This window comes from Oryctolagus cuniculus, chromosome 19, assembly GCF_964237555.1.
Source record: "Oryctolagus cuniculus chromosome 19, mOryCun1.1, whole genome shotgun sequence".
NCBI classification, from domain to species: domain Eukaryota; kingdom Metazoa; phylum Chordata; class Mammalia; order Lagomorpha; family Leporidae; genus Oryctolagus; species Oryctolagus cuniculus.
In genome coordinates, this window is record NC_091450.1 from 12,011,056 (window position 1) to 12,030,750 (window position 19,695).

The following is a 19,695-nucleotide window of genomic DNA, read 5'->3' on the forward strand; positions in this document are numbered from 1 at the left end:
GGTGGACACGCACATGGGCTGGATGCCAGGAGTTATGTGCTATGCAACAAGGAACTACAGTAAGTGAGGAGAGACACGTGAAACAGATCCTTCCCTTGCACCTTCATAGGGAGGCCCTGCCAACCCCTCTGTCTTGGACTTCCAGCCTAGTAAACTTCTGGTCTTTAAGCCCCTAGGAGTGTGGCACTGTCCCTTGTGACGACAGACCTGAGAAATTAATCCAGCGTGCAAGGTGACTGCAGTTGCCACGTGGTCTAATAGAGTGGCGTGTCAAAGAGCGGAGGACTGAGGGCCTCCCCACTTCCTGGCCGCGGGACCACGGGCACATCCCACAGCCTCTCTGCGCCTCGGTCTCTGCTGTACAATGATGTTGACCACAGCAGTATCCATCGGGCTGCTCAAACTCGGACAGTCAAGTGCAGGACAGCAGAGGCGGTGCCAAACACACAGCCTGGAGGTAGCCCAGTGCTGCTGGCTCGCACTTTTATTATTTGGATATGGAAGAGACTGTGATGGTGGCCCAGGCCTGCAGAGATGGCTGTCCCGGCTGGCACAGCAGCATGCTGGGAAGGAAGGCAGTTCCCTCTGTGCTGCCCCCACCTTTCTGGGGGCTCCGGGAGGACTCACGCACAGCACCATGTGACCCTGGGTTTCGTGTTTTTAACAACAGGCTTTGGGGGAGCTTCCAAAGAGCCACACAGGGTGCAGACAGTGGCAGCAGCACAGACAGGAGCCTGTCACCTGGAGCAGCAGGCTAGCACGAACCATGGTGACGCAGCACTGGACCAGGGGGAGCCTGGATACTTGGTCAAGCTTAGCTGTGGGTGTGATGAGATCCTGAGATGAGACTGACATTTGAATCAGCCAATAGAACCAGAAGGCCCACCCTGCCCCGGGGCAGGAAAGAATTCTCCAACAGGTGGCAATCAGATGTCCTTCGGTCACAGGTTCCTCCTGCCTGATGCTCTGGCTTGGAACATGGCTCCTCCTGGGAGTCCTGCCCACTGACCCACCCTGAGCCTGGCTACAGCTGTGGGAGCCCATTCCCGATCAGAATTCTGGGCTTTCTCTCTCTCTCTCCGTGTATATGTGTATCCTTTAGGTTCGGCTGCTCTGGAGAACCCTGGCTAACACAGCTCGGCCTCAGCGAGGACAGTAATGAAGCCATGCCCTCCACCCTGCCCTCAGCACCTCGCTGAGCGGACCAGCCCTGCCCCTGCCCAGGGTCCCCGATCTCTTACTGGAGCACATCCTGTCCTGGTCTGTGCCTGTGGCGGGGGACTGGGGGTTCAGGCTGGGCTCAGGCTTGCTGGGAACGAAGACCTCAGCGTTGTCCTTCCGCTTGGCAGACAAATTCCTTTCCCTTTTGTGACCTGCAGGAAGGCAACTGCTTCAGACTCGCGGCAGATGTGAGCACAGGCAGAGTGGGGACCTTCTGCAAGGGCCTCTGTTCATTGCTCATTCACGTACTTGTTCACCAAATATTTACTGAACAGCTACCTTGCTCGTTCAGGATTAGCGAGGTGAATAATGCAGGCGACAAAACAAGTGTGCTGAGAGTCCGGCACCACGGTGTGGGAAGGAAAGGAACAGCCCGGGGCGCAGCCAGCTTTTCAGATTTTCACACTTCTGAGCAGGGCCAATCCTACAGTCCACGGGGTTCATGGCTGGCGTGGCACCTGCAGTGATGGTGCAAGCAAGGATGTAGCGGAGTTCAAAGACTCAGTACAAGGGCACTGCTGCCCTGCAGGAGCTCACAGCATGGCTGAGAAACAGCACGGCTGAAGGCATGAGAGACCACGGCGCCGACAGAAGAAAGGGCAGGTGTCAGGGTCGTGGACGAGCATGTGGCCGGGAGGGTGTGACTGGCAGGTGTGTGGGGAGGCCGCAGTGGAGAGAGACTCTGGGGGAGGGGGGTGGGCGTTACCAGCAGCACCAGGGCAGGAGCACCCAGACAGGGGAGGAGCCTATGGGGTGCTGGGGCGGACAGGGCAGAGTTGGCGAGAAGTCCACAGAGGCTGGCCCTCCCCCAGCTTAGCATTTCTGGTGCAGGAGACTGGAGCCACTGATGGGCCAGGGGATGACTCTAGATGCGAGGCGGGCAGATTTTGGATGCAGTTTTCCATCTTCATCTGTATGGCTACAGGATCAGCTAACTAGCGTGTCAAAGCCTTGGTGCTGGAAACCACCCTAGAATAAAGATGCGGGTGGGCGTTGTGGTGCAGCGGGTTAAGCTGCTGCTGGCAGCTCCAGTGTCCCATATCCAAGTGCCAGCAGGAGTCCTGGCTGCTTTACTTCCAATCCAGCTCCCTGTTAATGTGCCCGGGAACACAGTGGAGGAGGTCGAGTACTCGGGTCCCTGCCAGCCATGTGGGAGACCCAGGTGGAGTCCCTGGCTCCTGGCGTTGGCCTGGCCCAACCTCACCTGTTGTAGCCATCTGGGGAGTGACCCAGCAGATGGAAGATCTCTTGCTCTCTCTGTCCCTCCCTCTCTCTCTCTGTCACTGTGCCTTTCAAATAAATAAACATATCTTTAAAAATCAATGACTAGGGGCCGGTGCTGTGGTGTAGCAGGTAAAGCTGCTGCCTGCGGTGCTGGCATCCCAAAGCAAAAAGAAGAAGGAGTTGTCTTCTCTGGAGACGAACACCATGGGGTGGGGAATTTCCGGGGCTGGCTGCTAGGGCTGCACTGGTCTCTCCTCCCCCAGCCCTCAGCCACCTGAATGTGACTGTATTTGGACACAGGGTCTTTAGAGACGCGATGACGTTAAAATGAGGTTATGTGGGACCCAATCCAATCTGACTGGTGTCCTCAGGAGAAGAAGTGGCGCTGAGGACACAGAGAGCCGTGGAAAGCAGACCGTATGTGGACACAGGAAGCTAAGGGGCAGGGCCTAGGGAGAAACCAGCCCCGGACATCCAGCCTCCAGAGCTGTGAGACAGAAGCTATGGCCACCCCAGAAGGCCAACAGAGAGCCTGGCTTCAGATCTGCCCTCCTGTCTCTCTCCGCAGGCATGGCCAGCCTGGAGGACACACTTGGAGTGGACAGAAGGAGCAGCAGAAGTCAGGCCTGCTGGGTCCCAGCTTGGGGACAGGAGCAAGCACCATCTGAAGCTGCCTCTTTCTGCCTCCTGGGTCCTCTTCCTCCCTGACCCCACCTACTGTGTTGCTCCTCCTTCGCAGGGTCTTCCTTGAGAAGCCCCCTGCCTCCTTCCTCAGAGTCACCCTGGTGGCACCAGTGGTCCATGTGGTTGGGTGGGGGGCGTGCTGCTGCCGGGATCTGGCCCATCGGGGATACACACAGCGATGGGATCAGGGAGAGCTCGTGACCGGGGCGGGTTGCAGAGCCAGGCCTGGTTTTGTGCTGGAGCTTTTAGGAGAGACAAGTCCACGTTTGGATGGGGCTGCGGAGCCAATGTCTCATTGAAGGCAGTCGTGCCTCTGTATGGTGAAAAGCCTGCCTGGGAAGTGGGAGCAGCACAGAGGGATGCAGAGATGAGAGGGAGAAAAGCAAGGAGGGAGAAGGAAGGGGAAGAGAAGAGGAACGAGCCCTACTATCATCTGAGCCAGCAACAGTCCCCTTGGCATAACTTCCTGGCGTGAGCCAACTGGAAGGGAGACACGGCCACACTCCCTCCAAGGCTTGGGATGGCGCCCGCGAGTACTCGCCAGACATTTGCCACCTGGAGTTTCAGGCGCCTCGGGAAGCATCCGGGAGTCTTCCTTCTGTAGTCAACAAGGACCTGATGGACAACACCACTCTGGAAGCGCAACTCAAAACAACATTGCAAGCCGAAGCCCTCCTGCTAGAACCAGCGACGCCACAGGCAAAGAAATGCCACGGAAGACAGAACTCACTTTGGGAAGCGGGGTTAAATTCCAGCACGACGAGGGCGTCCGGGCCCTGCGGGGGACGTCCACCTGCCTCCCGGTCCTCAGGAGCACCCTTGTCCCCAGTGGACAGAGGGCAGTCACCTCCAGGACAGCCCTCGGGCTCGGGCTCAGAGGCGACGTCTTCTTCGATAGAGTCGTAGTCGTCGCTGGGACAATCCCCCTGTCTCCTCTGTGCGTTTGCACTGAGTTCCGGGCTTCTTCTCGGCTCCTGCCAAAAGCCAGGAGGAGAGATGCACGGTGAGATAGGGCACTTGGCAGGCCGTTCTTTTGAAAGTCATTTGAACCAAAGATCTGTTTCCAGCACACTCACCTTCCACAAGGTCAAAACCAAGAGCAGAGGAAAGCCAGCGACTCTCTGGCCAGAGCAGTGTTCACAGTACCAATGGCGGTGTTTGGATACCTGAGATGCTGTGTGTGTGTGTGTGTGTGTGTGTGTGTGGGAGAGAGAGAGAGAGAGAGAGAGAGAGAGAAAGAGAGAGAGATGGCCCTGGGGCTTGGTAAAACAGACTGTCGGGGAGGGCTTTTGCGTTTGGTACTCAGCTTATATCATCGCTTGAGACACCTCCATCCCCTATTGGAGTGCCTGGTTCAAGTCTCACCTCCTCTGCTTCTGCTCCAGCTTCCTGGTACTGCACACCCTGGGAGGCAGCAGGTGATGGCTCAAGTACTTGGATCCCTGCCGCCCACGCAGGAGACCCAGATGGCATTCCAAGCTCCTGGATTTGGCCTGGCCCAGCCACAGGTGTGGTGAGTATCTGGGGGAGTGAACCAGTAGATGGAAGACCTCGCTGTGTCTCTCTTTCAAATAATAGTGAAAATAACTAGATAAATACATACGTAGAAACACAAACATACATACAAACATAAACTCATACAAAACAGGTTGTGGAGACCTATCCTCAGATTCTCTAACTCAGTAGGGCCTGAGAATTTACATTTCTAAGAAGCCAATGATGCTCACGCTGCTGGTCCCAGAAGCCAGCTCTGCAAATGAAATCCCAAAGGCCTCCAAATGACCCTGAAAGTGCAGGTGGTGAGATGCCGGCAGGGAGCTGCTGGGGGCTGTCCTGCCTCTAGCAGGGTGCGGCACAGCATCTGAATGTGAAATGTCAGAACATTTCCCACTTGACTGTAACTGCCTGGGGATTTTTTCTTTTTTTATGATGCTTTTGTCTCCTTGGGATTATAGGCCAAGTGTTAAGATTTTTACTTTAGAACTTAACTATTAACTGCTGGATAAAACAAATGTTTGTTTCTTTTTTCTTCCTGAGACTGTAGGTCAGGCATTAAGAGCTATACTTAGAGTGACCAGAAAAATGTAACATCCAAACCAGGACATTTCTCTGAAAGGGGAAAAAAAGGCTTGGTTAAATTTGTGATGAGATGAAAAAGGATAAATTGAACAGTCAGGGAGAGCCAGTACGTGGAGTCACCCTAGCTCTACTAGCCCTATAGCCCTTGTCGTATCTATCATACTTCCGGAGAAATGAGAAGCAATTGGTGAAGGCTTGATGATTGACCAATAAACCTTTGTATTTATGGTAGGCTGAATAATGGCTCCTCAAAGATACTTAGATTCCAATCTCTAGAACTTGTCAGTCAGAGAAGGCTTAGGAGGAAGTGAACTCCATATAGAAAACCTGAAATATGTCAGGGAAATCATCCTAAAACGACTGCTTGATAGAAATACAGACATTGGGGCCGGCACTGTGGTGTAGTGGGTAAAGCCGCTGCCTGCAGTGTCAGCATCCCATATGGGCGCCGGTTTGAGTCCCGGCTGCTCCACTTCTGATCCAGCTCTCTGCTATGGCCTGGAAAGCAGTAGAAGATGGCCCAAGTGCTTGGACCCCTACACTCACGTGGGTGACCCAGATGAAGCTCCTGGCTCCTGGCTTCAGCTCTGCCCATCCCTGGCTGTTGTGGCCATCTGAGGAGTGAACCAGTGGATGGGAGACCTCCCTCCTTCTCTCCCCCACCCCTCTCTCTGCCTCTGCTTCTCTGTAACTCTACCTTTCAAACTAATTAGTTAATTAATTGAAATACAGACATCAGAGGTGCCGCTGTTGAGGGCTCAGGTCCAGGGAACCGGAAACTGGGGGAGAAGGAACCCTGCTAGGCGGAAGCAAAGCCCTCACGGAACTGTGCCTGCAGTTACAGGCTAAGCAGACTGGTAAGTGATGAGCCTGGAAATTTACTCAGCAAGTTTCCACGGAAGGTGTTGAAGTTGCTTCTACCAGCTGAGAGTAGGAGGCAAGAGCAGAGAGACTGGAGGAAGAACTGTTAAGGGAAGAGGAACTAGGATTTGATGATTTGGGCGACTCTCAGCTGGTCCAGGCTGCAAAAAGATGTGATGATTAGGAGCTTCGCTGTCAGAAAGTGTGCTCTGGACAGAAAATCAAGTGGGTGGCTGGACTACCTGTGGCTAGAATCCCAGGAGGGACCAAAGTTCAGAGTATCCAAGTGCATAGAGGGCTCTTTATCCAAGAGATAGACAGGGGCCCACCGATCCCCTTAGACATCTAAGCAGATGCAAGGAACAGAGGCTGGGTCAGTCACAAGTGATCCAGGGCGGAGCCTCTTGTCTAAGAGGGTGAACCTGAGGGCCAGATACAGGAGTCACACAGGGCCACTGAGAACGCTGGTTTGGACTGAACCGGGAGAAAGAAAAGACGGAATTAAAGAAGCTGGTCAGACTAGAAGCTTAAAAAAATGGATTTTATCCCAGAGCCTCAAAAAGGAACACAGAGATATCAACACCTGATTTTAGATCAGCAAAATCCACTTAAGTTCATGGTCATGGTAAGTGTTTTTGTAGCAGCAGGAAGAACTAATACACCTGTTTACCTTTTACAGTTCTCTCCCTCCCACCCCCCAGAGCAAGTAGCAGTGAGCAGCTAAGACACTGATGGCACATAACAGGTGCTTAGTAGATATATGCTGAATGACCGAGCAACTGTCAGTGACCGAGTGGTGGCTGCAAGCGTGGGTGAAATGCACCCACACGCCCTGGAGGCGGCATCAGTGCAGTGACTCTTGCAAAGTGACTTCATGTCTCTGAGATGCATTTGGATGTGCGTAAAAATGGGCAATTGAATCTCTGCCTCACAGGATTGTCTTATTAATGGGGTATGCATTTGGCACAGCAGTTAAGATGCTGTTTGGGGCACCTGCAACACATACCACAGTCCTTGGGTCTGAATCCCGGCTCCACATCTGACTCCAGCTTCCTGCTAATGTGTCCCTTGGGGGCAGAGGATGATGGTTCTAATACTTGGGAGACCTGGATGGAGTTCTGGGTTCCTGGCTTCAGCCTGGCCCAGTCCTGGCTGTTGAGGGCATTTGGGGAGTGAACCAGCAAGTGGAAAATCTTTGTCTCTCTCTTTGCCTTTCAAATACATAAAAGCAAATTTAAAAAAAAAAAAAAAAGTTGTTTTTAAAGTTTTATTAAGGCAGTGGCTTGAACCAGAGACGATTTCAGCTCTCCCTGGAGGAGACAGCAATGACTGAAAACCTTTTGGGTGGCAACTGCCGTGGGCAGTGCTCTCAGTACCTAGCAAGTGAAGCCAGGGACGCCATTAGGCATCCTGGAATGCACGGAGCAGCTTCACACAACAAAGGGGAATCTGCTCCAAACATCAACCGCGCTGAGGCCGAGCCGCCCACGATGACAAGGAGCACATACCCAGCATTTGATACTTACAAGGTAACACCAGGGATGGACAGTTGGCACAGTGGTTAAGATGTTGCTTGGGACACCGGCATCCCATACTGGAGTGCCTGGTACAAGTCCTGGCTCTCATTCCAACTCCAGCTTCCTGTTTATTGTGCACTCTGGCAAGCAGCAGGTAACGGATCAAGTATGTGGGTCCCTGCCACCCACGAGGGAGACCCAGATTGAGTTCCGGGCTCCTGGCTTCAGCCTGGTCTAGCCTAGCCCTGGCTGTTGTGCGCATTTGAGGAGTGAACCATTAGATGGAAGATTTCTCTCTCTCTCTCTCTCTCTCTCTCTCTCTCTCTCTGTCTCTGTCTCTTTGCCTTTCAAATAAAACCACATGCAGTCATTTGAACTCTGATGCCTACGTGAGCAGCTGCTGGATTAAAGGTGGACACCTGACAGGGTGGGAAGTGTTTAGGTCACTTGGGGATGTGCCCTTGGAGGGTGCTTCTCACAAGAGCTTGATGACCAGAGTTCAAGTCTGGCCTAGGTTCTCATCCTGTCTTTGCTGGTTCACCACATGATCACGCCCCCGCACCGGCCGAGTGACCAGCCTCCATGGGTGCTGGACTCTGGGGCTTCCCGATCTTTCCTGAACTGCTGCCTCCAGCCCGTAAGCTGAAACACACCTTCTGTTTCCCAAGAAGCTCCTCTCGGCTATTTTAATGAAAGCCACAAGGAGAAGAGGTGTTCCGGCTGCAGGAGACGGCCCGAGAAACCTTCAAGGGAACCAGACTCGGGTCATGGCCCACGCCTTCCAAGTCCAACTGTGGTGGGTAGGTGCAGGGAGGGGTCCACATGCTGACTGTTCCTCCCCAGGGAAAGCCGAGCTCAACCTCGACTTCAGTGATTACAGACCTAGCAGTCCTGTAGAGACCACAGCTTGGTCCTCCATAAACACACGACCGGTGCCTGTCTCATCTTTGCAATAAGCCCGACAGACCGGGAGAAAAATCCCCGCCACAACTTGAGTTCTGGTGAGACAGGACAACCCTGTGGCTCCTGTTCTTAGCCCAGCCCTTTCTCAAACAGAGAGAGCTGCAGTTCCGCTGGGCTGTGGGGGCGAGGCAGACGAGCCTGCGTGAAGAAGCCACAGGGGGCCAGTCTCTGTCTCTGCATCTCCATACTCTTCTCTAAGTCACGTGGGCGGGGGAATATCAGAAGACAAGTGCCAGCCTGCAGGGGGCTTCCGGCCTCGGCCTAGGAAACCCCGGGTGTTCCCAGAGCCCAGAACAGTCCCCACTGATGTCTAAGGCCTTGGAGAGCCCCTGACCACAGCCAGTTCCAGTTCCAGGACTGGAGGGGGCGGTATCCAGACTCTTATACCTGCAGTGGTCAGCTGAGCTGGCTTCCTCATTATTCCTCAAATTTCAGCGACTGAATTTTTTGGGGTCCCCAAAACTTGAGGAACAGAGGCCATGAGCCTTTAAGCCGGTCCAGCTTCTCACAGTGAGTAAGTGGCAGAGCCCTGATGCCTGAGGCCCTCGCTGCATACTGTCACGGCTCCACCAATGGCAGCGCCACATGGCGGCCACCCCTTGTGACATGTACTCATATACACACGTGTGCTAAGGGCTGAGGTAACAGTGTGGGGGACGGGATGGCAAGACCCTCTGCCCTGCTCAGAGCACTCGGGGCAGTGGGGGAGATAGGCAGAAGGTGCAGAAAGAAAAATGAATGGGGCATCCAGACGTGGCCAGGACTGGGAGGGCAGGCCCCAGCCTGGATGGTGGGACAGAGTGACTGGGCTGCCAGAGTGTGGCGGAAGATGCTCAGGAAGGCGGGGCATCGGTGGGCGGGGAGAAAGAACATGCCAGGGAGCAGGAACAGCAGGCAGGGGCCGGGAGGCAGAAGTGGCTGGAGGGCGTGTGTGCCCCATGACGAAGGCGGGCAGGAGGGAGAGCCTGTGCGGGACAGGACTCTGCTGGCCTTGCGGAACAGTCTGGACTGTGTTCCGTGCGCCATGGGAGGCCACGGAGGGACCAGGCAGAGCCAACATTCTCTGATCTCTGTTGTTTCAGAGACTGCGCTGGGGCCAGCGCCGCGGCTCACTAGGCTAATCCTCCACCTTGCGGTGCCGGCACACAGGGTTCTAGTCCCGGTCGGGGCACCGGATTCTGTCCTGGTTGCCCCTCTTCCAGGCCAGCTCTCTGCTGTGGCCAGGGAGTGCAGTGGAGGATGGCCCAAGTACTTGGGCCCTGCACCCCCATGGGAGACCAGAAGTACCTGGCTCCTGCCATCGGATCAGCGCGGTGCATCGGCCAGAGCGCGCCGGCCGTGGCAGCCATTGGAGGGTGAACCAACGGCAAAAGGAAGACCTTTCTCTCTATCTCTTTCTCTCACTGTCCACTCTGCCTGTCCAAAAAAAAAAAAAAAAAGAGACTGCGCTGGCCCTGGAATGCACAGTGCACTGTGGGAGGTGGGCAGGGGTGGAAGGTGGGCAGGGCTGAGGCTGTGCTGGCAGCAGAGGTGGGGACAGGGGTGGCCTGTCTCTGGAGGCGATGGCTAGCGAGAATGAACAGGGGAGGGCAGGCGTCTGGGCTAGTGGGAAGGATGCCTGTATCCCACACTGGAGCATCCGAGCTGGACGCCAGCCCCCTGCTTTCGCAGAGCCTGGGAAGCAGTGGTGGCTGGTGCGAGTAGTCGCCACCCACGTGGGAAACCTGGATGGAGGGCCCAGACCTGGCCACTGTGGGCATTTGGGGGAGTTAACCAGTGAATGGGAGCTTCCTTTTTGTGTCTCAAATAAATGTTTTTTAAAAAATCATTAAACAAAAAAAAAGGAATTAACAACATGCACATCTTTGGACCCAGCCATCCTAGGAATTTATCCTTTACTCTTAAGTGTGCAAAGATCAGTCAGGCATCCTTTATAGGAGAGAACGATCTAAATGTTGATCAATAAATGGATTAAATAACAAATAGCATGGGCATCCACAGATCCCCAGGAAACCCTTACAAAGAATGAGGTAGAACTTGTGTACTGCCTCGGGTCAATATCAAGAAACATGTTTAAGTGAAAGGAAGCATGTCAGAAAACGCACATATGTGTGTATAGGCGCATGCAAAAAGTCTGGAAAAACAGACACCAACCAGTGACAGGGTTCTTTTAGAGGTTCACATTATGGGGACCATCATTTTCTGCCTTACTTTTTTTTTTTTAAGATTTACTTAATTATTTGAAAGGCAGAGTTAGAGAGAGAAAGGGGTTCTGTCTGCTGTTTCACTCCCTAAATGGCCACAATGGCTAGAGCTGTGCAGATCCAAAGCCAGCAACCAGGAGCTTCTTCCGGGTCTCCCACGCGGGTTCAGGGGCCCAAGGACTTGGGCCATCTTCTACTGCTTTCCCAGGCCACAGCAGAGAGATGGTTCGGAATTGGAACAGCCGGGACTTGAACTGGCACACATATGGCTTTACCCACTGCGCAACAGTGCCAGTCCCTTTACTTTTTTTTTTTTTTTAATGACAGGTTCCCCAAACCTAAAATCCAAAAATCTCCAAAATTCTAAATTTAATACATATCGGCTCAAAGTGAGACCCTGGAGCATTTCAGTTCACGGACGTTCAACTGGCAGAGTCCGTGCAAACATTCCAGAATCTGGAAACCCTCCTGCTCACAAGCATGTTCCACAAGGGCCACTCAACCTGTGCTACCATGGACACAATTGGGTAATTAGAAAAGTGGCATGCATTTACATATATGCTTAAACTCTGTCTTTCACTCCTACACATAAATTCTCCATAGGAGAGGTGGGGAATGGAGGTGTGGAGGACCCTGGGCAGCCAGGTGTCTGCAAAATGCCCCCTCACTGCCCTTGGAACACATCCGGTTCCTAAAAGTGACTGCAAAGGCAGTGAGCAGCCACACTCGATGGTGGGAGACAACAGGGCAGCCACTAACTCCTGAACAGCATATCCAGCTAACACATTCAAGTTCAAAAGCAGCAGGGCACCGATCTCAAAGAGGAAGAAACCCTGGAAACATAGCTCCCATGAGTCCCTCCTGAAAAAAAGTTCCAAGCGGGAAAGGCCAGACAAGGAGAGATCAAAATTACGATACAAGTCAGTGGTTGATACTGCTTGATATGTCCCCCACCCCCGAGTCCCAGGTGGGAGTGTCTGCTCGGAGTCCCTGCTGCTTCCTGCTCACGCACACCCTGGAAGGCCGCAGATGATGGCTCAAGTCTTTGGGCACCCGGCACCCACATGGGAGACTCAGATGAAATTCCTGCCTCCTGGCTTTGGCCTGGCCCAGACCTGACTGCTTTGGGCTTTTGGAGAGTGAACCAGGGAATGGAAGAGTGTTCCCTCTCTCCCTCTCTGTCTCCCATCTTACAAATAAAATGAATTTTTCTTTTTGAAAAAATTTTACAAATTTTAAGAAAACTTGTATAAAGTAATATATATATATATACACACACGCACATATAGCCATGGAGAAGTTGTAGTAAAAGTGACCACTAACACCATTCTGAGACTGAACAAATTCTAGGTATGGATGCACATTAGGTTACTTATTTAAAATATTTATTTGAAAGGCAGAATGACAGAGACAGGAAGTTAGAGAGATTTTTTATCTGCTGGTTCACTCTACAAATGGCCACATGAGCCAAGGCTGGGCCAGCCCAAAGCCAAGAGCCAGGAACTCCATCTGGGTCTCCCACGTGGGTGGTAGGGACCCAAGTACTTGGGCCATCTTCTGTTACTCTCCTAGGTGCATTAACTGGGAGCTGAATCAGAAGTGGACTGGTTGGGACTTGAACCAGCACCCAGAAATGGGATGCCAGCGACAGCTTAACCTCCTGTGCTACAATATTGGCTCCAAGTTATGCATGTTATGAACCTAAACCCTCAGTTTAGGCACGAAAACCAGGAGAGCATAGTAAGTATACATGCCTCCTGGATTCCTTTGCCATCAAGAGTCAGTCAAATCCAAATAGAGTTGAAAAAAGATGACGACTCCAGCCTCTTACTATTATTTCACAGTGTACTAAACTAATAGATTTTTTTTTAAATAACATTTCTTCTAATAGATTTGAATGTCCATAATCTCTCCTGTTTCAGATTTGGTTTCTTTCTTTTTCTATTAAATGTATGCAAAAAAAATCCATGCAAACTTGATGCCATGTGTCTTTAGGAAATACACAGAAGAGAGAAGGCTTGGTTTTGTAGGGCTGGTACCTCGTTCACAAAGGGGAAGAATGGCCAACTGCAGGAACCCAGGCTCCCGGGATGCTCACATGATATAAAAGCACCTGCTCTGGAGGCAAACGGCAGACGAACTCAGCAGCAACGCCCTCCGGAGAAGGCCGCTCAAAACCTGTCCGTCTGTGGAGATGAGGACTTGGGCTAGTCGCTTTGAAAGCCAATCTGCCCACACTTCAAAGGGACATGGTGCTGCGAGATGTACCAGGTGCTTTGAAGTTGTCAGCCAGAACTTTCTCTGTGAAAACTTCCTTCATGGCTGTGCTTTAAAACCCTGTTATGTTCAATTTCGGTGTTCAGTGTTTAAAACGTGAAGTTCAAGCCCTCGCAACAGAAAAGCCCTCTGCGTGGCGGCCGGCTGCAAACAGAGCAGAAGACAAGGACTGGGTGCCGATTGCCCCTTTGCTGAGAGCCAGGGAGGCTGTGGAGGGACGGCCGACACAGGCAGAGATTGGAAGACGCTGCCGGAGGAAGCAGCAGGTGGCTGATGGTCAGGGGATTAGTCCCTGGAATGCCCCATCTTCCCTGTGCTAGGCTAGACAAAGAGCGGAGCCGGGCGCCCATCAAACAGGACATTTTTGCGATAATGATAACAACCACGATAACATCAATAGCAACAGAGACAGCTGCCAGCAGCCGGGCCTTTGTAACCTATCAGGCATCGAGCTAACCTCTGCAGGAACCTTATCTCAAGTCAGCACCCCACAATCCCACACAGTGAGGTCTCCTGAGAGCAGTGAAGTGGAAGTCCAAGGTCATTCAGCTCACAATGGGAGGGCCGGGGTTTGGAAAAATGAACAGCTGACTCCAAAGTCTGGGCCCTGAGCCTCATGACCATGTTTCTTCCCTGTCTGGTACCAACTTGCAATCAGCAGTCTCTGGAGCAGGATGAAAGTCAGGTGCATGGGGCCGCGGACTGGCACAGAGCTGATGAAACTGCCCATCCATACTCAAAGCTGCCTCGAGGCCACTGAACGTGTCAAAGCGTGTGGTAAGCATCAGTGGATAGAACACTGGACCTCTACTTACACTTAGGAAGGACAGCAGGTCAGGTTCAAGTTCTGGCCCTGACGATAGCTACCCTAACCCCCAGGTGAACTGCTGAGCCTCAGGCCCCCACCTCTAGCATGGGAAAATTGCCTGACCACGTTCTTGTTTGCAACCCCTGTGTATTTTAAATTCACTGTCTCGGGGCTGTGTGGTATAGCAGGGTAAGACGCCACCTACGATGCCAGCATCCCATATATGGGCGCCAGCTTGAGTCCTGGCTGCTCCACTTCTGATCCAGCTCCCTGCTAATGCGCCTGAGAAAGCAGTAGAAGATGGCCCAACTGTTTGGGCCACATGGGAGACCTGGAAGAAGCTCCTGGCTCCTGGCTTTGGATCAGCTCAGCTATGGCCGTTGCAGCCATTTGGGGAGCGAACCAACAGTTGGAAGACCTCTCTCTCTCTCTCTGACTCTACCTCTCTTTGTAATTCTGTCTTTCAAATAAATAAAATTAATCTATAATAAATAAATGGATAAAATCATAGTCTCCTACATCAATTTTGATGGAACCATGGCTAAGAAAATTTGAGTTACACATAGGCTTCAAACACCTGTGCAAATGCTTTTAGCTTTTTGATACCTTTTACTGTCTAATTTCTTTTCCTAATTTTCTTCTTCTTCTTTTTTTTTTTTTTTTTTTTTTTTTTTTTCTGAAAGGCAGAGTTACAGAGAGGCTGAGGCAGAGAAAGAGAGAGGTCTTCCATCCACTGGTTCATTACCCAAATGGCCACAATGGCCAGAGCCAGGAGCCAGGAGCTTCTTCCAGGTCTCCCATGCAGGTGCAGGGCCCAAGGACTTGGGCCATCTCCCACTGCTTTCCCAGGCCACAGCAGAGAGCTGGATCAGAAGTGGAGCAGTAAGGACTCAAACCAGTACCCATATGGGATGCACTGGAGGCAGCAGCTTTACCCAACAGCTAATTTTCTTTCGGAGCAAAATTACTCTGGAGTTCAGTCTCTAAAGTGCATCACTGAAGAAAAAAAAAAAAATTCAATCCCTGTCTTCGAGAAAGCAGTGACGTAAGAGAAAAGAGCAGGGACGAAGGAGGAAGAGACACAGGGATCTGCTGCGTGTTTCCTGGCTGCCAGGCTCTTGGGCAGACCCCTCAGGACCACCCTGTCTTAGGGCCCGAGCCTGCCCAGAGCAGGGGAGCTGCAGGAAGGATCACGCAGCAGGAAGTTAGACAGGGAAGGCAAGACAGAGACCCAACAGCAAGGAAGGCCACTGGCTCACGACAAATTCTGAGGAATCCCTGAAAGACAGATGGGACCACATCCATGAAGAACCAAATGCAGAGGAGCTCCAGACCAGGACACGGGCAGGACAATTTGCAATCGGAGTGCGGCATGTGTGTGTGTACTGAGCCCAGAGTCGAGGTCAAGGGAGAGGAAGCACGTGGAGAAGCGTCCAATGATGGCAGCGGCGGTGGCGGCAGGGGGCGGGGAGCCCCTAAAGGGCTTTGACCCTCCCCGGCTGTGTTAGGTAAGAGGCAGCAGAGCTGCTCACCCACAGGCTGAAACCAATAAACAAACTGATACTGAGATATTCATGTGGATCAAAGGTGCACCCTATCAGATTGGAAATATATGAAGCACAAATGGAGAAATATAAGGGAACATGGCTAAGATCACAGGAGTCGATCAGGTCACCTACACAAAAATAGCTAAGGATCTACTGCAGTGGTTTGCTAAGGAGGATAAGAACTTGCAGGAGCCTGATTAAAAATATAGACTAAGATGAGTACTCTATGCCCCCTCCAGATCCACTTCTGTATGTAGGGTATGAGAATTTACATTTTTAATAAGCAGCCCCAGCGATTCTGATATGGGTGGTCTGGAACTGTATTTTAAGAGTCACTAAGCTAGGCCGGCGCCGCGGCTCACTAGGCTAATCCTCCGCCTAGCGGCGCCGGCACACCGGGTTCTAGTCCCGGTCAGGGCACCGGATTCTGTCCCGGTTGCCCCTCTTCCAGGCCAGCTCTCTGCTGTGGCCAGGGAGTGCAGTGGAGGATGGCCCAGGTGCTTGGGCCCTGCACCCCATGGGAGACCAGGAAAAGCACCTGGCTCCTGGCTCCTGCCATCGGATCAGCGCAGTGCGCTGGCCGCAGCGCGCCGGCCGCGGCGGCCATTGGAGGGTGAACCAACGGCAAAGGAAGACCTTTCTCTCTGTCTCTCTCTCTCACTGTCCACTCTGCCTGTCAAAAAAAAAAAAAAAAAAAAAAGAGTCACTAAGCTAGATAACATAACTAAGGGCTTGATTTAGCAGATGTGCTGAGAACTTTGTACCCAAAAGAGAATGATTATTCTTTTAAAATATCATAGAGTATTCATAAAAATGATCTGGTTGACCACAAACAAAACCTTAGGAAAGGGACTGGCGCTGTGGTGCAGTACATTAATCCTCCACCTGCAATGCCGGTAACCCACGTGGGTACCAGTTCGAGTCCCAGCTGCTCTTCTTCCGATCCAACACTCTGCTATGGCCTGGGAGAACAGTAGAGGATGGTCTGAAAGCTTGGGCCCCTGCACCCGTGTGGAGACCCGGAAGAAGCACCTGACTCCTGGCTTTGGATTAGCATAGCTCTGGCCATTGCGGCCATTTGGGGAGTGAACCAGTATCCGGATGGAAGACCTTTCTCTCTGTTTCTGTCTCTATCTGTAACTCTACCTCTCAAATAGATAAATTAGTTAAAAAAAAAAAAAAAAAAACCCTTAGTAAACTCTAAGAAGACACAAACAGGCTATTCTTTGATTATAATGTAGTAAAATGAGAAATTAACACAAAAGGATAGTAAAAAAATCAAACAAAAACTATTTACTTAGAATGTTTAGAAAAATTTCCTTAAACATGGATAAGAAAAACAAACCCTGAAGTCACAAACCAATTAGAAATAAAAGACAATGAAAGCACTACATAGTAAAATTTGTGAGGCAAGGACAAAGCTATACAGAGAGGAAAATGTATAACCTTAAAATTCATATGGTAGGAGACTGAAAATAAATATAATTTATGAACCAGGATTACAGGGGTGAGGGTAGAAAATCCTAAAATTAAAGCAGAAATGAAACCCATATTTTACTCAGTTTTCCTCTGAGCCGCGTGAATATTGTTTAACAAGAAAGCATTTACATATTGAATGTTATTTTAAAAAGGCTACAAAATGATGTGAAAATGCCTAAGAAACTCTAAGTAGACTACACATGCAGGCCATAAGGAAGATGCTCCATTCTCACATCAGTTCAGAGGTCATTATGTTGTAGTTTGTTAGGCAGTTTCACATTATTTTGTAGCCTTTTTTATAACATCTAATACAAAAGTATTAATAATATTCAAGGGACTGGTGTTGTGGCATAACAGGTAAAGCTGCTCCTGTGACACCAGCATCCCATATGGGCGCCGGTTCTAGTCCCGGCTGCTCCACTTCCCATCCAGCTCTCTGCTATGGCCTGGGAAAGCAGTACAAGATGGCCCAAGTGCTTGGGCCCCTGCACCCACATGGGAGATCCAGAAGAAGCTCCTGGCTGCTGGCTTCAGATCAGTGCAGCTCCAGCCGTTGCAGCCATCTGGGGGGTGAACCAGCAGATGGAAGACCTCCGTCTGTCTCTGTCTCTGTCTCTGTCTCTCCCTCTCTCTTTCAAAATAAACAAATCTTTAAAAAAAAATAGTCAAACAACTCAGAAGAAAACTGAGCAAAATACAGAAGGCTCTCACCACCCTCTGGTCCACCAGATCCGGCCTTCTGTTTTTCCACACTTCATGACTTAGTCATTCGTTTATTCATATGTCTATTGCTCTAACTCATGTCATTTCTGCTTTTACCTTACCCTCTCCTCCACCCTCAGCCTTGCAACTTGGTTCCTGAAGTCAAATGTTTAATGAAGACTAGAACGCGCTTAATCCTGCGGGGCTCGTATTTCTATGTGGTGACAGCTGGCTACCATTGTCCTGCACAGCCCCCTCCACTGCCCACCAGACTGTGCCCCGGCCCAGGTTTGTTACTTGTTACACACCTATCTGCTTTTTTTTTTTTTTATTTTTTAAAAGATTTTATTTATGTATTTGAGAGGTAGTTACAGAGAGAGGGAGAGAGGGAAAGACAGAGAGAAAGGTCTTCCATCTGCTAGTTCACTCCCCAGATGGCCACAATGGCCAGAGCTGAGCTGATCCGAAGCCAGGAGCCAGGAGCTTCTTCTGGGTTTCCCATGCGAGTGCAGGGGCTCAAGGACTCGGGCCATCTTCCACTGTTTTCCCAAGCCATAGCAGAGAGCTGGATCGGAAGTGGAGCAGCCGGGACTCGTATCGGCACCTATATGGGATGCGGGCACTGCAGGCCACAGCGCCGGCCCATCACTTGCGTGATTTAGAAGTCTTTGAGGGCAGACATTTCATCTAGCAGTTCCGACCCCCACATCCCACATGGGAGGGCCTGGGTTTGTTGCCTGGTTCTGCTCCCCATTCCAGCTTTCAGCTGATACACACCCTGGGAGGCAGCAGCTAAGGCCCAAGTACTTGGATCCCCGGTCACCCACGTAGGAGACTCGGAATGAGTTCCCAGCAGCCAGCTTCAGCCTGGCACGGCCCTGGTTGTTGCCGGCATTTGGGGAATGCACCAGCAGATGGGAGATTTCTGTCTGTCTGTCTCTCAAGTAAATGAAATAAAATGCCTAAAATGATTCTTTGAAATTATCATCACGTGCCCCAATTTCCAATATTTCAGGATCCAAAATGTATCTCTCAACTGACTCCTCTACCAGAAGCAGCACAAAAATCTTTGTCGTTTTACGGGTCCTGATTCATGGTTTGGCAAATACTGTCACCGTAATTATAACATAGTGATGTGATGATTGAACTCGGCTTGTGTGGGCTGGCCAGGATGTCTAACCAACAACTCCCTCCCTCCCTCTCTCATTGATTCAATCAATCAACTATTCAATTCATTTGCTTAACAAAGATTTGCATACTTCCTCTATGCCAGGACTTTTCTAGGGACCAGAAGCATGGCAGCTCATCTCTGTTCTCTATAAAGCTTAGATCTGGATCGGGGAGGAATGTTTCAGGCCCTAAATGTCTACCTTACAAATGACCTACAGAAATAGACCACAGGGTGCTGGCATGGTGGTACAGAGAGTGAAGCCACCTCTTGCAGTGTTGGCATCCTATGTGGGCACTGGTTCGAGTCTGGCTGCTCTACTTCTGATCCAACTTTCTGCTATAGCCTAGGCAAGCAGTGGAAGATGGCACAAGTGCTTGGGTCTCTGCACTCACGTGGGGGACCTGGAAGAAGCTCCTGGCTTCCGGCTTTGGCCTGGCCCAGCCTGAATGTTGCAGCCATTTGGGGAATGAACCAGCATATGGAGGATTCTCTCTCTCTTTCTGCTCCTGCCTCTCTTGACTTTGAAATAAATAATCTTTTAAAGAAAACAGCTCTTGGGTGGGTAAGGGCTCCGTGAACTATGATGTATCCTCTACTTCTATGGCTATTATCATACAGGGTTTTCCTTTAAACTTGACCCAGAATTTATGACTTCAGACCTAGCAGGCATAGGAAACATAACCTAACCTCCCAAAATCTCCAGAGGACTGTGTGACTTGACCAAGGTCTCCAGGCTTGCTGAGTCTAGGCCATTTGCTGTTTACTCCCCCAAGTGGGAACTGCAAGTCCAATGCCTTCAGAAGATGTTAGGTGATATAAAACATCCAGGGGAGTGGCGGCGTGGAGACCAGGGACAACTTGAGACGCGTGCTCAGAATAAGTTTCCTAATTCACAATAAAGTAGCACCAGCGATAAGCTCGGCTCCCCGACAGGATGGCTTACCTCAGGTCTGGGGGC

At 51.2% G+C, this 19,695-nt stretch overlaps 1 protein-coding gene across 11 annotated transcripts in view; it reads right to left on the minus strand.

Annotated features, from left to right (window-relative positions):
• The window catches only part of KATNIP (katanin interacting protein), a 186,647-nt gene that overhangs the window by 69,843 nt on the left and 97,109 nt on the right, over positions 1 to 19,695 (minus strand). For 10 of the 11 annotated variants that reach the window (XM_051847554.2, XM_051847549.2, XM_051847546.2 and 7 more), the window contains 2 exons: positions 3,860 to 4,103; positions 1,242 to 1,373 (listed from right to left, as the gene is read on the minus strand). In XM_051847554.2, the coding sequence (XP_051703514.2) occupies positions 1,242 to 1,373; positions 3,860 to 4,103 (376 nt within the window). The remainder of the gene's footprint in view (positions 1 to 1,241; positions 1,374 to 3,859; positions 4,104 to 19,695) is intronic. The other variant, XM_051847551.2, reaches the window with a different exon arrangement.